Here is a 24,781-nt window from a genome sequence, read left to right as displayed (position 1 = left end):
AAATGTGTAAGTTGCAAAGGAAAGAGGATCTTCCTGGAAAGAGAAGAAAAAATTTTCAGAAGAGTGGAATACAAAGGAATGTAGACTCCTTTATACCTTTTGGTACTTGCAATTTATGTCCACAAATCAATTTAGTGGTCCTGAAAATGTTAACCACCATCTGTTTCATTAATGATGCTAAATCTGGATCCAAAGATAAATGTTTAGGAAGAGTAAAGAAGGGACTCTGATACTTTTGATACCATTATGAAAGTGAGATTTTATTAAGGTATCCAGCAACTTTCCAAAATGTTGAACTTTGAAAGAGCCTTCCAGATGAAATAGAGTTTATGTACTAGATGCTTTTAGAATATATACAAGATCATCTTATGGGCCAGAACTGGACCTCATTTAATTCAGATTCTGGTGCTAAGATAAGTCTTCCTGCTTCATATGCAGATGCTTGTAGTAGTGTGAAATCCATGTCATTCTGTTTACAGTCTCAGATTCTCTTAGTATTCCGTTGTGTAGGAATTTTGTTTTGGTGAGTGAATCATCCTTCAAGACGAGAGAGGGAAGTTTGTGAGGAACCTTTAGAAAACACTTGACCAGGTCAGATCATGGTGGGCCTGGAAAAGACCTTCCTCAAAAGAACAAAGTGAGGGCAGCCCCTCACTGTGGTAAGCTGTGAAGAGTCCTGGAGCACAAAAAGTCCTCTCTGAAGTGCCTGTGGGACCTGGGAAGTAAATGTGGTCTGACACTGTGGCAATGCCTACCAGAAACCAGCGATATCTGCCCTGGCAGCAGAGGGTCATATGTGTGAGCAGGCGAGTTTAGAATTCATGGGGTGACTTACAACACCCTTTGTGATGTTGAAAGTAAGTTCCAGAAAGCAAGTCCTCAGTTTTGAGCATCCAAGGAAGTGCCAGGAGGGCACATCATTATATCTTAGGCTGTGTCAGTCGCTGACTGGGAGGAAATAGATGAAAAAACAATGAGAGGAGTGGTCACACAGAAACACTTGGTATGATTATGTGTAAACCAACCACAGGCTCTGTTTACAAACCTTTCCATCTGTTCCTTTGCCTAATCATTTCTGCTTTCCCTCTCTGTCTTCTAACTTTCCTTCATCTTTCCAGATGCAGGACGCTATGGGCTATGAGTTACCATGGGTGTATTTTGTCAGTCTGGTCATCTTTGGATCCTTTTTCGTTCTAAATCTGGTTCTTGGTGTGTTGAGCGGGTAAGCTGACAGTTTTGGTGTCCTTTTTCCAATGCTACAGGGCAAGACTCCATAATAAGGGTTCTTCCCTGTCACCAGGATACTTTCAGAGGGATTGAAAATCTGAATCCAAGGAAGCCTCACAACAGCTCTGAAATGCTTTGACAAAATGTTCAAATATTGCAAATAACAATGCAGGTAACACAAGCGGTGTTATTTCCTGACAGAGAAATTCAACCTCAGGGCCTTCAAAATTATTTATGTCAACCTGTCATAAATTTCCAGAAAACTGGCTATTGAAGAATATTACTGCTGGTGACTTGGGATCTCTTTGGCTGGAGCCTTGCAGTGCTCAGAATCTGAGCTTGTCTCACTAATTATCATTCCACTCTTCCAGGTCAATGATGCCATAGGAAGGGACTGGCCCTGGATCTATTTTGTTACACTAATCATCATAGGGTCATTTTTTGTACTTAACTTGGTTCTCGGTGTACTTAGCGGGTAAGCAGTACCAGGAAAATGTTTTATTATTGTTTATTTTTAAAAAATTTGTATTTCTATTCCTACTCTCTGGTTACCAAAACAACAGTCAGTGGTGGGTTGATCTCAAGAGCCTTAAGAGAAGGCCTAGGCTTTTGCTGTGCCAATAGCAAAATACAGCATTCCCAGTACCACAGAAGGAGCCTTTGGACTAAATCAAAGGACTGTAAGACAATTATTTTTGTCTGTAACACATTCCTCTAGCTGTGCCCTGTGGGAAGAGGACAGCACTGTGCTCTCCTGTGGGCAAACCAGTCCCTGCACCATAGAAGGGGATTATAGTAAAATTTCTGGAAGAGTCAGTAGGACTGAAGGAGGAATGAGAGCATGAGACAAATCCCATCTCATCTGTAGGATGAGATTCCTGCCAAATTATGTCTTCTCACAGGAGAAATTTTCACATTGTTTAGTATTTCTAAAGCACAGCCTACCAGGAGACTGTTTTCCCTGGAGAGAGTCCTGGGCATGTTTCTTCTTCAGCAAGCCCATCCTCTCTACTGTACAAATCTGGCATGATGCAGGGAGAAAAGATCATTTCCCTCTGACCTTTTCCAAGGGTGAACACAGAGGCAGAAGAAGTCCTTTTAGCGTTTAAACATCCAGACATTTAGCTGTATTTTGGTTCTGCATTATAACCCTCGCTGCAAAGCATCATTTTAGTAGCTTTGATTAAAAACAATGGATATTGTCCCCAGCAGTTAAAAACTTCACTGCCCCTGGGGAGCCACATAATTAAAGGAATCAAGCCAGCAAACATTCCTTGCAAGGTTTAAAAAAAAAATCCTCTAGAATTAGGCTTCTAATTCCAAAATTGGGCATGACTGGGGGCTACAGCCGTTCTGTGTACACGGATAAATATGGTATGAGGACTTTATGCATCCTCGTTTTGTTTCTACCATCCTGCCTCCCTTGATGAGCTCTAAATGAGTTTGATTGGGGCCTGGACCTGTTGTCCGAGTAGGCAGCCCTGAATTCCTTTGTCTTTTGGTCAAAAGAGAGGGAAAATGATCTCTGAGCAGGAAAGGGGACTCCATGCCTCGTAGAAATGATGTCCTCAGTACTTGGGCCAACAAGATAGGAAGGGAAGCCGTGGGACCAGGGAAAAAGATCCACTTTTGGCCATCTGGCAAAGAGACAGGTAATAAATGGTCTGCAGGAGGTATTATTTCTATCTTCATGACTCCATTGAAGGAGACAAGCCACTGTGGCAGCTGCTGCAAGGGGAAGGGTTTCCATGCAGTAATGGAAGCATGGAGAAAATCCCCAGTAATGAAGTGTTGGGCAATAGTCTGAGTTTGCATATCTGGAGAGTGATGCTCTGGTACAGGTTTGAGACACACACTCCTCGTTCCTGCAGGTGGAGGCTCTGCCCAGCAGGTAAGGGTGTCAGCACTAGTTGGGGATGATGATCAGCCAGCAGGGAAAGGGATTTGTTCTGTCAGAGATGTGCCCAAGGACCATATAGAAATGTTGTTAAAGATTATATGGTATCTGGATAAAAAGTGCCTGTGAGCCCAGCCATGAGGAGTGCACAGTATTGAAGCACTGCTGGTTCAATTTGCCTGCACTTGGATTTGTACCAGTGCGTAATTAACAATTGAATTCCCTCTCTCCTTCATTTTCAACTCAAGAAAGTGTTTTGGGGCCTAAATCTTCCACCTCCTGCCATACTGCAGCTAGACCACCAGAGTTAGTGGTAGGAGATGGAAACGCTCTGTAGAGGGAACTGAAATTAAAGATGAAGTTCACCTTGTTTAAGCTGTGAGTCACTCTTCCTGGCTGTCTTCACTGTGTTATGACAGCTGCACTGTTTCTGCAAAAATGTCCCCAACTGGAGAAAAGTAAAAAGAAACTTAAGAATTTGCATCCATGAAAAAACACAGAAATTATGGGAGAAATGTTCCAAATTTTCTTTGGTCTAAATAAGCAGTTCTTAAACAATTAACTTTCTAAAGCAGTTCTAAATTCTGCTGACTTACAAAGTGTCTTCACTTTGCAGATTCAGCCTTTTTTTTTTTTGGAGACTTGCTATTGCTATTAGTCTGATCTGTGTTGATGATCCACCTGTCTGTTCTAGATACAGAGCAGCATTCCTGGTTAGCTTTGAATATCCATTCTGGGCATCTCTGTCTTTTTTCCCATTTATCTATTTCAGGAGCTTCAGCAGCAGGCTTCACAAATGACAGATTAGCTTGGGGCGGGATTTAATCACTTCTGAATACATAAGTGTAATTAATTGTACTCACAAAGACACCTTGATTGCACCTGCAAAATGAAATGCTGAATTCTGCTCCAGTGAAAGAGCTCTTTTGTAATTTGTTTTTCCTCAGGTATGTCATCCATTCATGGTCCTGGTGAATTTACTAATCACATGCTAGGCTAAATAGCATGTCAGAGTATTTATATGTAGAGCTGTAATCTCTTCCTGACTTGGCTGAGCACAATATAAAATCCATGTACTCCAAAGGGATATCCACTCAGCAGATCACACAGCAGACCTCTCCAAACCCAGGCAAAACAGCTCCACATCATTGGTCTGAGCAGCAATAAGAAGTCGCTTGAGATCAGAGATGTTCACATCTGTGTTACCTGTTCCATTTAAATAATGAGGGAAAAAAAAAAAAGGCAGAGTGGGTTCAACCTTCAGACATGTACACCTAAGATTATAGAGTCACATTTCCTTTACATTTCCATCCAAATCCCAGGACACAGGCCAAACAAGCAGCTGCCTGATGGAGGGCAGCAGAACTGACGTTTCTTCTGCTTTGAGAGGATCCTGCAAAACACAGTTGGCTGCTTTTGATGCTTTTACTGCCAAGAAGGAGGTCAGAGTGAACAGGAGGCTGGCTATTGTTGTAGCTCCTCCTTGAGCAGTTTTTGTGATCTTTCAGGTATTTTTCCTAGTCTTCTGTCCCCTCTTTCCAGCCCTTCCCATTCCTTGGTGTACTTCTCTGGGTGAATGAGATTCGGAGCCTTGTGCTCCACTTTGAGTAGAAAACAAGTTTTGAACCATTAGAATTCTGCTGTTTTGCTCACTTTCCATCTCACCTCTAAATGTGAGAAACCATATCAACAAGAAGAACCCAAATTCCATCATTGGGATGGGAAAGAGACATTTTCTCCTGAAACAGCACAGGATGCAGAGCTGGGTGTTTATGATCTTGACCCACTCTGACCTCACAAAGAGAAAACATCTCTCCACAACCCTCTGCTCTTTGGCATTCCCATCGGCAGACATCTCTATAATTTTCTGGTGGAAGTAAACCAAAGTGAAACAAACCGAATTGTAGTAAGAACAACCCGATTCACCCACTCTTATACCACAAAACATACTTATGTTTTGGCTTCACTGAAGAGAGATTGCTTGCTGGTTTTTCAAGCCCTTGTTGACCTTACCCTGCCATGATAGCGCAGCCGTTTTTTGAGGAGACGGCCTCAAGACTCAACGTGGCACTTCCAAAAGCTTTTTTGGTCCTTGCCCTACCTGCTGGAGCTGCAAACAGTGACCATTTATTGCCAGCTGTGCTGGAGGCAGCAGTGAGGTGTGAACCTGCCTGCAATACACCCCGTGCCAAGGCCAGGTGGGGTGGAAAGTGAGCACCGATGGTAACTCTTGATTGTGAACGACATTTGCCCGAGCACACGCTGCCATTCCACGTGGGAGCTGCTTTGAATCCAGCAGCAGTTTCCTGAGACACCTCCTCTCAAGTGGTTTAATGTTAGTAGAGCATAGAAATTAAGATATTTTAAACCAGTTGTCTTCTTTGGAGAGTCATCTGAGATGTGGAGTGTTGTGTGTTGTATGAAGGGAAGAGACACGGAATTGCAGGTTATTTACACGAGGCAGTCACAGCATTTTGCATTGTGCTAGAAAGCTCTAGGTTCAGCCCAATTCAAAATTGGACCCATTTGTTTTAGATTCTAAAATAATATTTCACCAGCTAAAAATTGAAATATTGGAATTTGATTTAACAAACTTAATAATATGTAGATTCATTCAGTGATTATTTTTTTGAGAGTTAATTCATTAATTTGGATACAGCACTGTAGCAGGCCCAGGGGAAAGCTGTTACTGAAGCAGAAAATATAACCACCATTGATGGATTTTTTCCTAACAATGTTTGTACAGTTTTTATTATTACTGTTTGGGTTATTTGGTTTTTTTACATTGTAAATAGTAAAATATCACTCCCAGTATAAGAAAAATCAATTTTTCATTTTTTTTTCATGTCTTGAGGCTGAGTTTGGACCCAGAGCTGACTGTGAACTAACTTCAGTCCAGAAAATCCAGTGCTTCTCTTCCTCACTTCCACCTTCATTATCACACTCCCTTGGGAGGACCTGAACCCTCAGCAGCGTGACAGGGGTGCAGATGACACTGACATAAAGTGTCATATTTTGGCTAGAAATTAAGAGATCATCCTGCTTTCATCCTGCTGCAGTGCTGGTTTCATGCACAGCTCATACTTCTGAAAGCCTCATCCAAAATCTGTGAAGTCCCTGGAAGTCTTTCAGCAGGTTTTGGAGCAGACAGGAGGAAAGAACCTCACCATCACTATTCGAAACCCACCTCCATCTCAGCCACGTGGCACTCAAAAAATTGGCATTTTGGCTAGGATTTTCATTATCCTAATATTATACCACTAAAATCAGTGGTAGATCTATTCATTTTCGCAGGAGCAAACCTAAGACAAATGCCAAGTGGAGCAGCATTTTGTTAAATGCATTAATTTTTGACAATCTTCAGCAACAGTAATGGATAATGCACTGGGGAGAATGGCTCCACCTCTCTTTTCTGGAAAGAGTGGCCTGTGTTATCTGCTGTGTCTTGTGTAGTGATCTGCTTCAGCAGATATCACTTAATGCTTAAGTACTCTTGGTCTAGCAATTTTCACAATCATTAAGCTTCCTTTTTAAAATACAGGCGTTAAAACCTGGTTTAGAACCACGTGAGTCTCTAAATAAGGGAGGTCAGCATTTCTTGGAAAAAATTATTGCTGTATAGGTGTCTCTGAAAGAGGAGAGGAAACAGCACCACAGCCAAAAAGAAAGCAAAGCCAAGAACCCAGGATTTTAACTAAGCAACATGAAATTCTTGTTCTTGTGCCCTAAGTCTATATTCCCAACAGCATTCTTTAATAAAACTATCATCAAATGTTTTACCCTGTTAATTTATCGTATTTACCCACCCTATGTGGGATTTGAAAAACATATTTCATGTCAGATAACAGCCTCGAATGCTGAAAGTCTTCAGTAAAACTCTGAGTTTTTAACTACATTTTCCAGTACTGTGGGTGAAGTGGTCCATAATTAAATGTGTACAGGATTGTGAGTACCATTAATTACACTTAAGTTAGCCCAATCTAGTTGTGATTACAATATATAAAAAAAAAGACTGAAACCTGGCTAGAAATTAGAGTTACCATCTCACTCTCCAGATGTCAGATTATTGTCAAACAGTTCTTCATTAACCATTATTCATATAGACATTTGTAGATAACTGTTGGAGGATATCAAGTGCTTACAGAATGTTAGAAAATGTCTGGTATCATACATAAAATTGTACACAAATGTTACATGTGTGTTTTATTTGAACTGTCAGTCAGAGGCTGAGAAGGAAAGAAAAAGGTATCAGTCTTTTCCTAATTATTGATGGAAATGTGGACACTCCAGCTGTTTTACATGTGTGTGTGCAGCAAGGATGCTCCATACATGTCTTTGTCTTGAGAGAATAGAGACAGCTGGGTGTGCCACACAGACTGATGAGACTTTCTAGTGGAAATCAATCTAACCCATTGTTTTTCTTCCATCTCTTCCTTCTTTCCACCCATGTCCTGTCCCTCCCTCCCTCTTGCTAGGGAGTTTTCCAAAGAAAGAGAAAAGGCTAAAGCTCGAGGGGATTTCCAGAAGCTACGGGAAAAGCAACAGCTAGAGGAGGATCTGAAGGGATACTTAGATTGGATAACTCAAGCAGAAGATATTGATCCAGAAAATGAAGATGAAGGCATGGATGAGGAGAAGCCTCGAAACAGTAAGCAACTTTCTGCTCTCACTTTCCTTTTCCCCTCTCTCCTCCTCTGTCTTTCTCTGTGCTTACAGCAATAAAACCTGTGCCCATCTGCTGTAGTGCTGAGGAGGCTTCTAAGGAAGAGCAAGTTCTTCCTGAGACATGCACTATGCTTATACGTGATTCCAATTTAATGCTTGTAGGAAACCAAGGGAAGCAGAAAATACAATACAAAGCAATAACTGATATTCTGCAGATCAGTGTTTAGTCTGTGATATGGGCCTGATATTAAACAGATAAAAGGTCAATACTTGCTGGTAAAGCCCACTACTGAAAAAGTTTTTAAATACAATCTATTCATGTGTTTAATTGTAGCTCAGTGTTGCAGGCTCTCTTGCACATTGCTGGTTCCTTTGAAAGCAAAGGTTTCTTTGGGAAAACAGTGCTCGAGTGTGGGAGGAGGGCCAAATCAGCCCTGTTGTACCTTGAGAGGGCCATCTGTAGCTCCACTGAAACCAGTGGATGTGTGTTTGCTTTTGCCAGGCTGGATTAAGCTCTCAGAAATTTCTTCTAAGGGTGTTATTTCTTACTCTTCATTTTTGGAGTTGACAAGCTGTTTGTACAAAGCGAAAAGTCACCAACAATCTCCTATTAGAAATCCTCAAGGAGGGGCTTGAAGAGAGCAGTGCCTCCCAACATTTCCCTACCTCCACTGAATCTTCTGCCACCTTCTCTTGTACCAGCATGGGCTGTGCAACACTTCAGAGCCACTTAGAAATTATCACTGCTGGTTGTGAACTTGGGAAATATCAGACTTGGAACCTTTACACAGCCAATGGACAGTGGCTCAACTCTTGGCTCTCATCCTGGGAATGTGCATTTTCTTTGTTTGACTTCGGAAAAAAAGACACAGAACATGTCCCTAGATATCACCTTTCTTACCAAAAATCAAAATCTATGGGATGATCCCATCACAAACATATATTCCAGCAGCAATAGGAAGATTTGACACAGGAAAGTTGTGCCTTTCTTTCTTCAGCAAGATTTTTTATAGCTGTTCATGACCTTTAGGAAATTAGTAACCACCATTGCTGCCAAAACAATGAAGTTCTTTCAGAAAAAAAATTGGATCATTAATATCAGATTATACCCACAATACTTAGGTATCTGGAGTTGAAGGAATTACTGTGGTGACTCACTCAGACTTTTCCCAGATCAGGTTATTTTGATTTTTATACCAGTGTTTTCATAGTTCATATAGTTTACTTCCACAATTTAACCTCACCAAGCACTCAGAAATTAATTTATTATTCATTATTAGCCAAAATCTGCTGCTCTGTGGCATACAATACACAAATAAATCAATGAGGATTCACTGCATGCACTGTTGAGTGTGGCCAATCCATATTTGAGCTAACAAGTCCTTTCATGGGTGATGATTTTAAGAACTAAAAGCATCTCCAGCTTGCTTTCAGTTCTTCCTGGTCAATTTGATAAGGTGAGTTTTGTAAGACATGGTTTATCAAAATTAGTCCTCTCACATCTGACGCAGAAAATCTGAGAAGTGCTGGTTTCAGCTTAAGATCATACCACAGAAAAGGTACCTTGAGTAAGTGACAGGGCAGGGCATTTTGTTTAGAGTGAGGTTTATTTTTGGTGTGTTATCTCCTGGGTTGAATGTTTTGGCATTTGTGCCAGCAGTCAATCACCAGTGGGGTTAAATTGAAGGAGAAATAATTGGTATTATTTCTCTTCCAAAAGCCATCTACAAAATAGGTAAAGGACAGATGGCACAGTTGTAAATTCCCTCATGAATCCCTTTGGCTTGAGTGTTCCCAAGGCATTTGAATCCCACCTGCTCCCAGTCCAAGCTCACATCACCCAGACTCCAGTGTTTCCTTGTTTCCTTGTGTTTAGCTCAGTTTCCTCTTGTGCACCTTCAGTGTCTTTTATTCACATGCCCATCAAAGCTCATCACTCTCTGTTTCTAGCACAGCATCCTGAACTCCAGGGCTGGCTGTTACAGCCCTTTCAAGCACACTTTGCTCAGTGACTAATTAACGTTGACTTTTAAGGTATCAGCCCTGAGAATTTCAAGTGACAGATCACTGATGCACACAGGGAAGTTCAGACCTCCTTTAGCTGCTGTGTTAGCTCAGTAAACTGCAGGTGTGGCCTTTGCATCAGTGGAGTTGTGCTGATGCCCAGAGGACCTGTGCTCCTGCCTGACCTCTGACAGTGATTCACACTGATGCTTTAAAGAAGTCACACCAGTTTTGGCTTCTTTGGTTTTCCCTTGGAGGTTGTTTGGGGGCTTGATGCCTGGTTTTTTGGTTTTTTTTAATAAAGAGTATCAGAATAGTTCAGAAGTTCAAATTAAAAAAAAATACTTATTAATCTAGAGACTCAGCTAATGTAAGTTCTGAGACTCAGCAGTTTACACCATCTGGGCTCTGACCCAGGTAGTCTACCTAAACTGAATCATCCCAAACACAAAGAACATATGTTTCCAGTCTCTTCTCTGTCCTTGGCAGCTACAGAGGCAGTTTTTGCTCTCTTTTGACTTTGTAGAGTGCTGCCCACTTGTCAGCATGGGCACTGCCTCCTTTAAAACAGAGGACACAAGGTGGAAGGGAAGAAAAACTTACCTGCATCCCCTTTTTGGTTTGACTGCCTGTGGCAGTCCTTGGGGCATCACTGGTCATATTTTGCATCTGCTGCTGCTTTCCTGAGGCTCTCAAACCTTGCCCAAAGGCCCAGTGGGTGTTTGCAGCCCTTAATGAAGTTATCAAGTCCAAGGATACAGCAGAGAGGACCTCAGTGAAGGAAAGGGTAAAAAAAGGGAGATGAATGCAACCAGAGTTGGACAACCTGTGCAGTCTTTAGCTCCTCCTTCCATAGCAGAGGTCTTGGCATTTTTCTGAGGGAGCTCATCACCACTTGTGGCTCACGTGAATTGAGAGACATTCCCAGAGCAGGCTGAGTTAATTCCCTGTCTTTTGAGGAAGTACCACATTCAAGGCAGCTTTTCCACGTTGTTTGCAAACACAGATTTGCCATTGTGACAGATGTGAGGTGGGAAATGTGAAAAGGCTTCTGGGGGCTGTTTGTGTTGATGGTTTTGTTCTGTGCTCTTTCCCTGACGCGCCTTCCACACGGGAAGAAAGCATTAATTTGACAGAGGGGAGAAACACGTCATGTCACAGAACAGCTACTGAATTCAAAATTACATGATAGCAGAGAAAACCCTCCCTCCTGTTGCCACAGTTACTGGGAATCTGCACTTTTGTTTTCCCTTCCTGAGAGTGGTCTAGAATGCATCTCTTGCTGTGGGCAGAAGCAGGAAACCTCAATCCAACCCAGATTCTCCTCCTATTGAAATTAATTGGCAAAATTCCCACAGACTGCAGTGGGGTCAGAAATAATCTGTGAATGGGCAAGGCAAAGTAATTTGATGTTTCTGAGTGCTCAGATTTTGTCCTCCCTCTGTTTCCCTCTATTTAACTTCTATTTGGTGGTAACATGTGCAGTGAGAGTGTGACCTTACTAATGTCAACAGAGTCCCTAAAAGTAAAAAATCCCCCTGCTTTGTAAAGACATTCCATGACTCAAGACAATTAATTCCTCTTGTCAAGTCATATCCAACACAACACTGAAAATTCAAGAACTGATTTGCAAGTAGCTTACCCTATTAAAATTAAAAATCTAATCATTCTTCAAGGCCCTATTGTAATGGAACTGATGGCTGTAGATAATAAAGTTTTCTTGTAGCACAGCAGAAGGAATAACCCAGTACAAATCAATGTGTTGCCTCTCAAAATCATATAGTATTTCAGATGATACGTTAAATAATGAAAGCTGTGTGTCTGCACATGCAGATTTATGCCTCTCTTGAAGCAGGAGTAGTGCAAAATTGAAGACTATTGTCATAGTATCTGTAGCACTATTGTCATAGTATCATAGCACAGAATCTGTCCTGATGTATTTTACATACACATGGAAAGACTGTGACAACCACCCCTTGACAGGCAGATACAGATATTGTCAAAAAGCAATTAAAAAAAAAAAAAAACCTACAGGGGCTTGCATGGAATTTAAGATCATCTAAACAAAAGCTCTGAGAGGCACAGGCTGGAAAATGAAACCTTTGTCAGTTTAATTCCTCCAATACCAGTTGGTGGCTTGAGAAAGGCATCATAGAACATGGTTGCATTTTGCTTTTCATATTTAAATACAAAGAAATCAATGCCAGTCTTGTAAAATGATTTATTATATGTCAACACCTCATCTAAAGAGGGAGCAAGCACAATCTCTTCTACTTTTATCATTGTCCACTGATGTGGAAAATAATCATTTGGCAACCAAGAAGAGATTAGCTGCAGTGCCAACAGTTTGTAGGCATTTCACAAATGCACCTGATAGATACTTCACAGGTTTGGAAACTTGGATAGATCTCTTTCACCTGAAGACAGGGGGACAAAAGAAGTGTTTTTTGGGTGTACAGTTTGTTCTAGGGGGAAAAGAAATCCGTGTATTAATGTGCAGAGGTTCCAACACACGGTTTGCTCGGCCAGGAGTGACAGCAGCTCCCAGCTGTGTGCTGTGCCCAGTAGAAAACAGTCCCAGTGGTATTTTCCTACCTTGTCACCTTTTGAAGCAGCTCATACTCTGCTCTTAATATAAATACCAGAGTTTGAGGACACCTAATAAAAGGCCTTTGTAAATGATAAGTCAGCTTTGTTTTCGTTGCGTGGCTCTTCACAGAGAAGCTCAGGTTGCAAAACGCAGCACGGGTTTGTGCTACAGATGTCGAGCTTGAGTCTATAATTAGGATGCTGCCTAGAAAAAGCTTCTAGGACATTAATTCTCACATCAGGCTGAATCACTCCTACGGTCCTTAGGCAAAAATTGTCCTGAAATTCCTGGAGATTTTGCCTGGGTAAGGACTTGGGCCCCAGCCGGTTCCATCCAAGGTCAATAACAAAACGTGCTAATGTCAGCACTGGAAAAGGTTCCCAATGTGAGGTCTTGGAGCACAGAGGCTTCTCAGTGCTCACACATGACTTCAATATTGTGTAACTGGCATCCTCCAAAGGGAGAGCGTGAGGCACCTGGGCTCTGAAATCACTTACAGCACCGAGGGGTTCACTGGCTACTGCTTGCCCATAACTCCACTGGCTAAAATGCAGCTGTGTCTGACATGAATTCAACCCACTGCCATTAAAAGCATGTGGTTTCCATAGCTATAATAAATAAAATATATATATATATATATATAATAAACAATTAGAATAATAAATAAAATTAAATAAATATATTGCATGATATAGAATTATTCTATATCATATATATTCTATATTCAACATTCTATATTATATATTACCTATTATATTTTATATATTGTCTATTATCTATTATTTATTATCTATTATCTATTTTCTATTATATATTCTACATTCTATATTTTATATTATCTATTATCTATTATCTATTATCTACTATTATATATCATATATTATATATTGTATATTACATGTAGTATATTGTATATTATATGTGATATATTATATATTATATATTGTATATTGTATATTATATATTACATATAGTATATTGTATATACTATATACTATATACTATATAATATGATATTATATACTATATCATAAATAATTCTTTTAATAATAATTTATAAATAAATAAATAAATAACTATAAACTAGAATAACTGAAATAAATCTCTGATCAGATCCAAGTAAACTTTGATATCCTAAAAAGGAAAACTGTATACATCAGGGAAAAAAAAGAAAAGAATAAAAGGAAAAAAAGGAGTATTTATGAGGCTTTATGGTGACCCTGCAGGTAGCAGGGTACACAGGGCAATGATATTCAGTGATATAGGTGAAAGTAAAGCTGGCATTTCCAAGCATCATTTTTGTTGTAAAATTTCTGTGCAGCTCAAGTAACAAAAAAATTAAATTAAAAAAAATAATAATAATAAATCATTTAGGGTGATTCTTCTTCCACCTTTCCACCAATGTCAACAAAACAATGTCAACATTTGACTTTAATTGGAATAAAATCAAAACTGAGAATGGATTTTCTTCCTGACTCTATTCATAAGTTGTGTTCTAGTTTATTTTTATTGTGAGTGAAAAACGAAGGAAGGAGTAGATCTTTATCCTTGATTGTTTTGTCTTTCTCTCTCTCCAAGAGGAAATACTTGGGAAAAAAGTCAGTCTTCTCAACAATGTGAAATTTAAAACTTGGGGGTTTAAATTATGCTTTAAAATGCTTAAGCTACAACATTGATTCTTGAAATATGTGAATGCAGGGTGATATTTGGAGAGGGCTGAAATCTTGTTTTGGACTCTTTTGTTCAATTAAAAAAAGATTTCAAAAAGACACAGGAAAGTTAAATCATGTTCTCAGGCTCACCCACCCCACAATGCCAGTGGCACAGGCTCTCACACCATTTTCTACACTCCAGAGCAGAAAGAGCAGAGTTTTGACCTTGGATTGCATCACATAAGGCATTTCCAAGTTTGATCAGGGTGGTTTTGAACTATTTTCCTTCTCTGGCAATCCACAGTAATCACGTTTAATCATTTTAAGAAATACAGTTTTCTTGTTCCCCTGAATGTATGGATGGTTCACTCCCTGTAAGTGAATCAAAGGCCTGGTTTTCTGGTTTTTGTTAGAAATATAATTTAATAACCCAGCCTTTAGCAAAAGCAGCTTTTAGGTTCATTGTCCTGTAGATTTCACAACTTCCCAGTTTTTCTTTCTTTCTGTCTCAAAGGAGGCTTTGATCATAAAACAAAGAGCAAACAACCATTTGAAAACCCTCTTCCCCTTCCTTCTCTGCTGATAAGTTAGTGCTGTGGTAGGTAAATCCCACCTAACCCAACAAGATGTTCAAGCAGTTTAGCTCCAGCCTGCATTTTCTGCCAGAGCACAGCATGGAGAAAACAACATTTCCTTTGTTTGAACAGAGAGCAGAAGAAGAAGCTGCTGGTATTCAGGACAAAGCTGTGGCCAGGGTAACAACCTCCAATTCAGCAGCATCAGAAGGCCTGATATAATTTGGTGAAGAGGGAAAAGTGGTTCTAGAAATCAGGGAAGTTCCCCTATTTGAGGAAGATGGGCTAAATTGAGGCATCAATCAGCCAGATTTTTGAATGAGTGCTGGTGGATAGTGACAGCTCTGAGACAATCAGCTGATCCTAAGAGGGTCACTGTGGTGAGCACCAAATCTCTGTGCCACTTCTGGAGACCAAACTCCAAAACTGTGCTGATTTTTGCCCACAGGCTCATTTTTCCTCTTCTTGCTCCCTTGCAGTCATCACAGATTACAGCAATTAGATGAGGTTCCAGGTTACTGTAGTTTACATCTTGGGGGAAAAAAACCCTCATCCTATAATATCCTCTCTGACTGAAAGTGTTTTGTGGTGATCTACTCGTGCTCTCACTCCCTTGCAGCTGGGATTTTGGCTTGTCTTGTTCAACTCACATGTCCTTCCAGTTCCTCCCTTCCCTGCTTCTTGTGCCCTGAAACACCAACACCTTTATACTGAGAGCTGCTGGAGCAGTGGTGTGTGAGCAGCTGCAGCACATAGAGACTGACATTAATGCTGATGGGGCATTAAGTTTATCCACTAGAAAATCTATTTCCCTAGCAAAGACTGGCTGGTGAGAGAGCACCTCCGTTTTTCCTGCTAGAAGAGAGACTTGTGTTGATGTAGGAATTCTCTTATAGTACCAGTTTGTTACACAGAAATATCTTTGAAGGTAAGGCTTTAGAGGGAATCTGTTTATATAGCTGGGGAAGACACCTTGGTGCAAATAAATTCATCTCTGCCTGCCCTGGTGGCAAGTGTTCCTTGAAGCTGTCAAGATTAATCAACTGACACTGGTTCTACTCCTCAGGAGAGGACATCAGTCTGTGAGAAAGCTGATACCTTCTGAGGAATTGCTTTATTTCCCATGCTTAGAGAGGCATAGATAGCATTTGGTACCAACATCTCCACAGAAAAATTTTGGAAGAAATGCCACAAACCCCCAAGCTGAGGGTTCACAGAGCCAGACCATTTTTTATTTCAATTTTTTAAGCAGATGCCTAAAGTATGCTCTTAAATCTTTGCAAGGACACTTATGAAGTGGTTTTAAAAACTATGGAGTATTCAGCAGTTCCTGCTGAAGTCAGTGAGGATGGCCCATGGTCAGTGTTTTAAAATAAGTTGCCACTGCAGATGTAGTCTCAAGAGTCTGTGCACTGAGGAGAAAGCACTGGTGAGCAGTGCTGATGGCTGAAATCCTGAGCATTGCTTTGATGTGGTATGAAGAACTGTCAGGAGAGAGGCTGTGGTGCTCAGGAACGGTAGCTGAGGGACACAAAGCATGTGTTTTGAGTTAGAAACGACTGCTGGGGATGAGAACCAGTTTTATTACAGTAATGTCAGCCAAGATCAAAGCCACAGTGTGTCTGGCACTGTATATACAGAAATTAAATTATGTTGTATGTATTTCCTTTTAACAGGTAATCAAAACTAGTAAAAAGATGGGGTTCAGCTGACTAAAAACATTAATCTAATTCCAATTTAGACACCTCATCATACCCAAGACCTTCATTGTGAACTGACAGGTCAAGTACAGCAGCTTGCACTCTTGCAGTGTGATAGCTGGAAGGAATATGTCAAATGGGGTGTCAAAAATGTAATCCAGTGCCTCAGAAAAGGCAGTTGAGTGTGGTTAGTCCAAAGACATGTAGGAAAAGTTTAGTACAAGTAGAACCTTCAGTACAGATCCTGGGAGCTGAATGTCTTAAAAGAGTGTGATGGAGCCAGCTGTAACAGAAATTGTTCTGGTGGGATGGGTTTTTTCCTCCTTGTCTAAGTGTGTATTCATCATGACCTATCTCCTTGTCTTCCTTTGTGTATTTTATGTTATAACTGGAAGTTTCCTGTGCAGAGAGGTAAATGCTGAAGCCCAGACCAAGAGCTCTGTTTGGGAAGGTCTCCGAGCAGGAAGCCCAGGACAGACTGAGGGATGCTGGAGGCACAGAGTTAGCAGAGCTCTCCTGAGGAAACTCTCCTTTCCTCCCCCTTGCCCAGCCCTGACTGCAAGGCAGCTTGAGCAGCTCATTGCTTGCTGAAGTCGATTCACAAGCAAGCAGAAGAAGGCAAAGACAGAAGCATTTTGTTGTAGTGGGGTTAGAGCAGTGACCCTGCTGCTCCCCAGGCACAGCTCAGAGACACAGAGTCCTGCTGGCATTACACAGCTGAAGTGGCACATATGGAACCCAACTGGCAGCCAGTGCTGGGCAGCTGAGGAGAACCAACAGCTGGGAAAGGCACCCAGCCCTTTCCAGGGTTTTGGGAAGCCTGGGAAGCTGGAGCAGGACCCTGGGAGCAGCAGTCACACCCTCACCCTGTGCCTGCTGCCTTCTGCTTACTGGGGGAATCTCCCCATCCCCTCAGTACACTCTGCTAATGGGATAAAAATCTGTGCTTGGATTTGCTCCTGGGGAGAAAAGCAGGTCTCTCCATGCCAGTTATCTCATAGACAACATCAAGCCCAGAGAGGTGGCGGGGGAAGGAAAATGTTTCCAACTGAGGAACTGCACTGAAAATAGCGGTGGCACCGAGTCTGCCTGCTGATTACAGCAGCCCTTCAGCTAGCAGGATTGTAGAGATGAGACAACAGATCAGAAAATTGCCCTTTCAGATCTCGAGGCCTAAATTCAAATTGAGCTTTAGTGCCCACAGGTGCTGGCAGGGCTGCTCAGCTCCTCGTTCCCATGTACAAAGTTCACAGATCACAGCGTGATGCATCCCTCTTCTCCTTCTCCATTTGAGGAAGGGCTGCACTCTGGGTCCCTCTGGGTTCAAACTATGAGGGATTTGTAGTGAACCCAAGGATAGGGGTCCCTTCAGATCAGGGTGAGGATGTTTAACTGTTTAACTACATTAAAATCCCTGGTCTGAAGTAGCAGGAGGGTTCAGCATCACAACAAGGACGCAGTGGCAGAGCTGCAGGATCCTCACAGATGTGCAGATCAAAACCTAAGTGTATTATGTGACTGCTTGAAGAACCAGGAGCAGAATAACAGGGCTATGCCAGGTCACGAATGACTTGTTTTAACACAGCTGTGTGAGGGAAGCTTGCATAACACCTGCCCACACTAAGCTTAACTCAAGCTGTTGTTATCAGTCCCTCGTTCTCCTGCATGCTGGAAGTATTTGCAAACCAGGAATCTATTATTTCAAGGCCACTAAAAACTGCCTATTTCTCTGGCTCAGGGTAATTAGCCTATTCTCAATGCCTTGCTCAAGAGGTGGAAAAGCTTTAATCATATGTTTGACAAGCTGGCTTTAGGGGCAAGGCTCTTTAACTTCAATTTTTGCTTTTCTCCTGGCTGTAATACACAGCCTGCCCAGCTAGCATGTCTCATGCTTCTGACTCATATGGTATTGTGATAATAGTGTCTAGTATCAGACTAGTCATTATGTCAGTAAAAGTGTCTGAAAGAATGCCACAAGCAGGAGCAGAACACAAAATCAGCAGCATTTTATTTACTAGGCACAGAAGAAATGTAACAAACCAGGGTTTCAAAACAGAGCTTTATGCACATTTGGGAATAGGAGAGGTGAGCTCCATTTCATGTCGTGAGGCTGAATTGAATCTGCTCAGTGTGATGCAAGAATACAGCTCCAAAACCAGTGCTTTCACACAACCCTGGCTCTGGAGAGACCTAAATCTCATGTTTGTGCTGCTGTATCTGGTGATCAGTGAACTGAATTCCTTGATTGTTTGCTGTCAAGGAAAGCTTCATCCACAAGCCTTCTCACACATCCCACGTGAATCCTGCTATTAGAAAATGTCTGCACTTGCTGAGAACTCATCTCAGTCAAGCACTGTCTGTTCAGATGGACAGGGCCTTGCTGCTGTTTTTCCTTCACTGGATTAATGCTTAAATGTTTTAAGCACTACTCCTAAACTGAGTTTTCCCAAATGCAGGAAGCACACACTGCTCTTCCAGCTTGCAGAGTGGTATTTCAGATGAAAATTCTGTCATTTTCTCCTTCCTCCCATCTCTTTGCCTGTGTCCCAGTCGCTACCCAATTGTTCTGGCTGTCCTTTGAAATAATACAGCCCAGTTTTCCCCTCACATTCACTTTTTTTTGGGTTTTTCTGTTTGGTTTTTCCATCAACAACAGCCAGTCCTAGAGACTAGTTTCCTTCTTCTATACCAGAGAAAATCCACTTTCTCATTGACACAATTCCTGCTTGTAGCGTTGTGGAAGCTTCCTCTGGGGAAAACGTCCATTGTGAGCTACAGGGCATGATTTCCCACCCACTGCACCACCCAAACAGCCCCTGCTGTCCCAACCTGTCCCCTTATGAGCTCCAGATCACAAACTGTAGCCACTCACAGCTTTCTCAGGCATCACCCACCTTGAAATGGCTTTTGACAGGCAGGAATGTCATAAAACAGCCAGAGCTGCATCTCAGTGGCTTTGAAGTTTAGCAGTTCAGGTGTAAAGCAGACACTTAGACTCCCTGGAGAGTTTCTGATGACCTAAGCAGATCAGCTTGGAAGTAGCTTCTGTAATTTATTTTTTTTTTTTCCTTCTCCCAGACTCTGCAGGGAAGATGGATTCACAGGGCTGTGCACTGAAAGAGCAAAGATGCTGCTGCTGAAGTAGAGATCATGGTCAGGGTTACACCCCATCCTGCAGGTGTATATTCCTGTGGGTGGGCAGATGCAGAAGTTCCCCATTCACAGGAGCTGCAGAAAGCAGCACATGGGCTGCTTTAAAACCACATTTGTACATAAAACCTATGTCCTGCCTATTTTCTTTAATAACAACATGAATAACTTCATGATTATTCGAGGCACAAAAAGCAGAGGGATTTTTTTAGTTGTTTTTACTGTCTTGAGGGCACTTCCTTTGCTGTTAGTTATCTTTTGTTCATGATCAGTATTTGTATCACTCCCCAACACATTATCTACAGTGTTTGCAGCTCTCATGCCCCCATTTCTAAGGTGCCTGCAATAATGGAATCCTTCTGATTTTCTAGTGAGATGGTCCTGCTTTTTGTGCCCACATGTAATTTTGTGGGGTTGTTTCAGGAGCATTTGATGGCACTACTGCCTGTCCTAAGTTCTTCTGCTAAAAATCATAAGGAATGAGAGAGAAAACTTGGAGAAGTCTTACAAATGTGCTGTTGTGATTTGTTCACAGAAACAAATGATTTTTTGTTTGTTCACAAAAACAAGTGATTTTTTTTGTTGAAAGAGCCATAGATCCTCAGTATTTCTGCCTTTCCTTCATTTTGTCTGTCCATCCCTGAATTGCTTCAGAATTCTGTGGGGAACCAGGGAGGTTGCTAAAAAGTATTATAGTGGCACAAGAAGCACTATAAACCATGTCCTGGCAAATAAATGCCCTGAACTTTGGCACCTTAGCTGCTGCTCCTAGCAAGGCAAACGATGCAAATCATTTATCAGACAAGAAAATCAGTTTAAGGAGGTCATAGGAGGATCCAGATTCAGGAGAGAGAGATGTTTTTCAAGGTGTGCTCTGGTAGCACCTCTGTCACCCTGTGACCCAGCCAGTCTGTCCTCCTTCAGCCACAGGGATTGTGAGAGTTATTTGCATTGCCCTAGCAGGAGGATTCTCTGCATGGGATGGGCTCCTGCAGCAGACTCAGGTGTTTGCTCAGTTACCCAGGGACACTGCTCCTCGTGCCCTTTTCAGCAGAGAGATAAACTCCTTCCTGCAAAGTCTACTTTTGGGTGAGTCCCATTGTTAGCATTCAGGAACACACATAATCACAAATGATTATATGAAGGTGCTTTATTGAAGAGCTCTGGGTGTCAGGGGTGCACATACACAAATCTGACCCATCTTGGTTTTGAGTTGAACATGTTTTATACTCTATCATTATATAACTTACATATTAATTATTAAACTTACATTGTTCTATTGTAAGCATTGATTTTACCCAAGCATGGATTTCTCATGATCCCCCCCAGCCCCCTAACATTGTTCCTCATGTTCTTTAAACAATAATTATATCTAATCACATCTAACAATTGTATCATTTATCATATACTGACCACACAGGTGCAGTTTGACCTGATCTTTAGCAAGCACAAGGCCTCACATTTCTCAGGGCCTGCTTTTCCCAGGGCTTTCCAAACCTAACTTTCTTTCTAAGTCTCCGAATTTTCTAAGATTTTAGAACCTTTTACTATCACCATGCCCCTCGTGCTTACGAGATATTTTGAGATACCACAGGTTATGCAAAGAAAAGCTTTGTCCTTCAGGCATGAAATGCAAAGAGATTTGAAATTCTTCCTTCCAAATCCAGAACTGAACATGTGAGACACTGGCAAAAGCTGTCACTTGGCAGGGCCAGGAGTCTGACTGTGCCTGTTTCTTGGTCCTCTGTGCAATGTGCATTCCACTCACTGGCTGTAATGAACAAATATTTGTGGAATGCAGCATATTACTGTCAATATTGCTATAAGAAGAAGGGAAATGGCAGCTGCTCAAACTAGCCGAGGAGTTTGTTACAGTAAAATAAGTCCCAGGAAGGTTAATTAGTAGCAAGGTAATGCATTTATAGGTGTGCAGTAATCTGCATGTGGTAATGACAGATCTGTTAATCACAGGCCTGCACAATTAATACATTTCACTCTCTCTCTCTCCTGTTCCCCTTCTGTAAGTATAAATTTATGTAGCCCAGAGTTATACCCCTCAACATGGACATATGGACACATGGTGACACTCTGGAGGGGGAGAAGAGAGAGTTAAAACAAGCCTTTATAAACAAAATATATACTTTTCAATTGATATTGTAAAATAGATCATCTGCCTATGAATGGAACATTTGATGATGAAATGCTCCACCCAGTAAATCAGTGCTGCTCTGCCTCTGGGCTTGGGATAATCACAGGACTTGTCACTGCACAGTGGCTGTGGTGCCTTCCACGGGTGGAAAGATGTTTTTTACCAGAAGCCTTTTCCTGTTTGAAGTGGATGCAACCAGCAATTACTTCGTGGCTCTTTATTGCTGTCCTTGTGTTCAGTGGTTGATCCTCAGTGGGAGTGTGAATCCAGCTCCTTCTCCTTGCAATTGTATTCATCTGTGCATAATCCAAAATTAGGTTATGCAAAGTGTCTGTGTTACATGTGTTTAATGTAATATAGTGTAAATTACTGCCCATTGTGAGTCTTGGTCCCTGAGCCCTTAGAAAATACTTTTCCAGGCATTTTCACAATTTTTCTGGGTATTTTTTTACTGTGCTAGATTTATTGACACATTCTGTCTAAATTTGGGAAGCATGCAACCACCAAGATCCTACACATAGTTCAAGTTCCTTTTCTTCTTCTCCTGTAAAAGCTTTTCTGTCACAGAGCTCCTTTTCAAAGCAGAAAACACTGAAGAATTCCCCAGTCACATCTAGTATATTTTCCTGACAAAATCAGGACATCCATGGAAAACTAATGCCTCACCTCTGCAGTTTACCTTCTGGATGCTGCTTGCATTTAAGAGCAGAGCCACTGATTGTTCCCAAGGCACTGCATGCATGGAGCAGAATGAAAGCTGTATCTTATTTAAATTAATGAATAAGATGAATGAGTGCAGCATTTTCGAAACAGGCAGAAGAGGAAAGCTAGGCAATATTCACATATTAATTAAAATGAGAGCTCTCCACCAAAACAAAAAAAAAAAAAACCAAAAAAAACGAGTAAATTGATATTCTGACAGCTGCCCAAAGACTCATTCATGAAATGATGGGCATGAAAGGCACCATGGGAAGCAGGGTTTTGCTGGAGACAAAGTCATTCACTTGATGCACATACTGTTGAAGGAAGCAGCCTGGGTATTGCAATTTATTCTTGTTGTGCTTGATGGGAAAAGAAATCTTAAATCCCAGCTGGAGAATTCATGGGACTGCTTTGCTCTTTAGATTTGCTTTATAGCTGTGCAGAGTCCCGCTTGGGAGACATTAGCATCAGTAATAACTGTAGTGCTTAGCACTCATTGTGATGTGTTTCATCTGCACCTCTCAGAGAGGCTGGCAAGGTGAGTGCACAATTACAGCCAGAGGAACTGAACAGGTATGTAGAAAAGCTTGGTCATATGGCCAAGGTGACACAATAAAGTGAAATGGTGGGATTTTGGGTGCCTCTGACCTCAAATGCCAGTGTGCTAAAAAGGAGATTTTTTGACCCATATTTTGCAAAGTAATTTGTTAGCAGTAGACATTGGCATATTGGAGAAATCAGAGTCTGAATGAATGTATTATAAAAGTCAATCAAATATATTGTATTTTTTTTAAATCTGAAAACCCACCACAAGGCTCTTTCACTGTGAATACTGCTGGATAGTCACTCTGTTCCAAGTCAGGTACCTAACCCAAAAATGTAAGATAAACGCCTTTTTTTTAGCCTGGAACTGAGGGCCACATCAACATGGCATTCAGAAAACCTGTGGTAAGAATCTGCCTCTGTTGCCTAACTCAAAGCTAAATCAGAGAGACAATGTGAACAGCCTCTGATATATCCAGTTTTTATAATTAGTGCCCAGATCTGCAGAGTCATGTAGTAACATGTCCCATTAAAATCTGTGAAAAGTAAGTTTTGTCTGTGTTTCTGGAACTGGGAACCCTTTGCCCAAGCATGATTTCTTCTGAGTCTTAAAATGTCACAGTATCAAAGTGAGATCCAGCAAGAAGCGTGACAGCATTATATAATCCATGGAAATAAATCTGAATATTAAAATTACTTCCACAGGCAAGATGACAAGCATTTCATAAATGCAAGATGTGACAGTGGAAATTATATTCCTGAACCAGGAAGCAAATATTGTTCTCCACCTGTGTGTGGAGGGAAAATCATCCCAGGACTGCACAGAAGGGTATTTGCTTGTGCCAGCTTTCTCTTTCAGTGGTTGGCTGTCTTTTGGCAACCTGCCATCCAATAATTCACTGCATGCCCATGGGGCATTTCATCAGAGGAGGGACATATGTTAGTGCAAGAGGAGAGCTGGTATCGGTGCTTGATGCCAGTGACAAGGAGCAGAGGCTCTCAAAGGGTCTTGCACATCTGTCTGGTCAGTCACAGACTGCAGAACCTGCCCCTGTTTTTCTCTATCTGTTAGCTCTCAGAGCTAGAATTAAGGACTAGAATTAAGAATTAAGAATTAGAACAATGCAGGAAGCATTTTTCACATTTGTTTTTGAGGAAGCTGCAATGTAGCTTTTGTTGCTGCTTTAACTGCTGCAGGAACGCTATGGAAGTGATGTGAAATTGGGGGTTAGGTAGTGCAGGAAATAAAAAGTCTACATTCAGTAATGAGCCACACTGTGGCAAGATGTAAGAAGTGCAAAGGCTTCAGAAGGAACTGGAGAGAGAATACCAAACCTATTGGTCCGTATGATTTTCACTCTGTTGAAACCATGAGATACTTTCCTGCCTTTAAAAAGTTGTTTCACTTCCCTTTAAAAAAATTGCCATCTGTGCTACCTAGAGAATATGTAACTGATGGGGGATTTCATCAGCTCCAGTGGGTTATGGATACAATGATAAATCTAAAAAAAGGAGATTCCCATGTAAGCAAAGTCACTAGGATTTGTATCAGCCTTTGCATCTTTTTTGCCTTTTTCTCAGCTCCCAAAATTACAGGGAGGAAACGGCCATTGAGATGGTATTGTCTGTATGCCACAGTCCTAAACACAACTCTGGTCTGGACTTGAGCCCACCACTTGGAAAAAACATCTCTTCCTGATTAAAACATTCCTGTGGTGGACTTACCACCAGCATTCTTGGTCCACGGCTCCAGTAATTAATTACCCGGACTGCAAGAAATGCCTGCCTCGTTTCTAGACTGGAGCCAGGGTGTGGGCACAGGGTCTGGCTTCTCTGAGAACTGAGTCAGATAAGAAAGCCATCTGGGCTATATTGGGTCTACTTCCTCTCATATTCAGTTTATGCACAACCCTTCTGCAGCACCTTC

The 24,781-nt window shown here is 41.5% G+C and overlaps 1 protein-coding gene across 1 annotated transcript in view; it reads left to right on the top strand.

Annotated features, from left to right (window-relative positions):
- The window catches only part of CACNA1C (calcium voltage-gated channel subunit alpha1 C), a 465,827-nt gene that overhangs the window by 326,003 nt on the left and 115,043 nt on the right, over window positions 1-24,781 (top strand). The window contains exons 8-9 of the mRNA XM_058853070.1: window positions 1,119-1,222; window positions 7,600-7,772. Of these exons, the coding sequence (XP_058709053.1) occupies window positions 1,119-1,222; window positions 7,600-7,772 (277 nt within the window). The remainder of the gene's footprint in view (window positions 1-1,118; window positions 1,223-7,599; window positions 7,773-24,781) is intronic.

Source organism: Poecile atricapillus, chromosome 18 (genome assembly GCF_030490865.1).
Source record: "Poecile atricapillus isolate bPoeAtr1 chromosome 18, bPoeAtr1.hap1, whole genome shotgun sequence".
Classification (NCBI taxonomy): domain Eukaryota; kingdom Metazoa; phylum Chordata; class Aves; order Passeriformes; family Paridae; genus Poecile; species Poecile atricapillus.
This window is presented reverse-complemented; position numbering and strand designations above follow the sequence as displayed.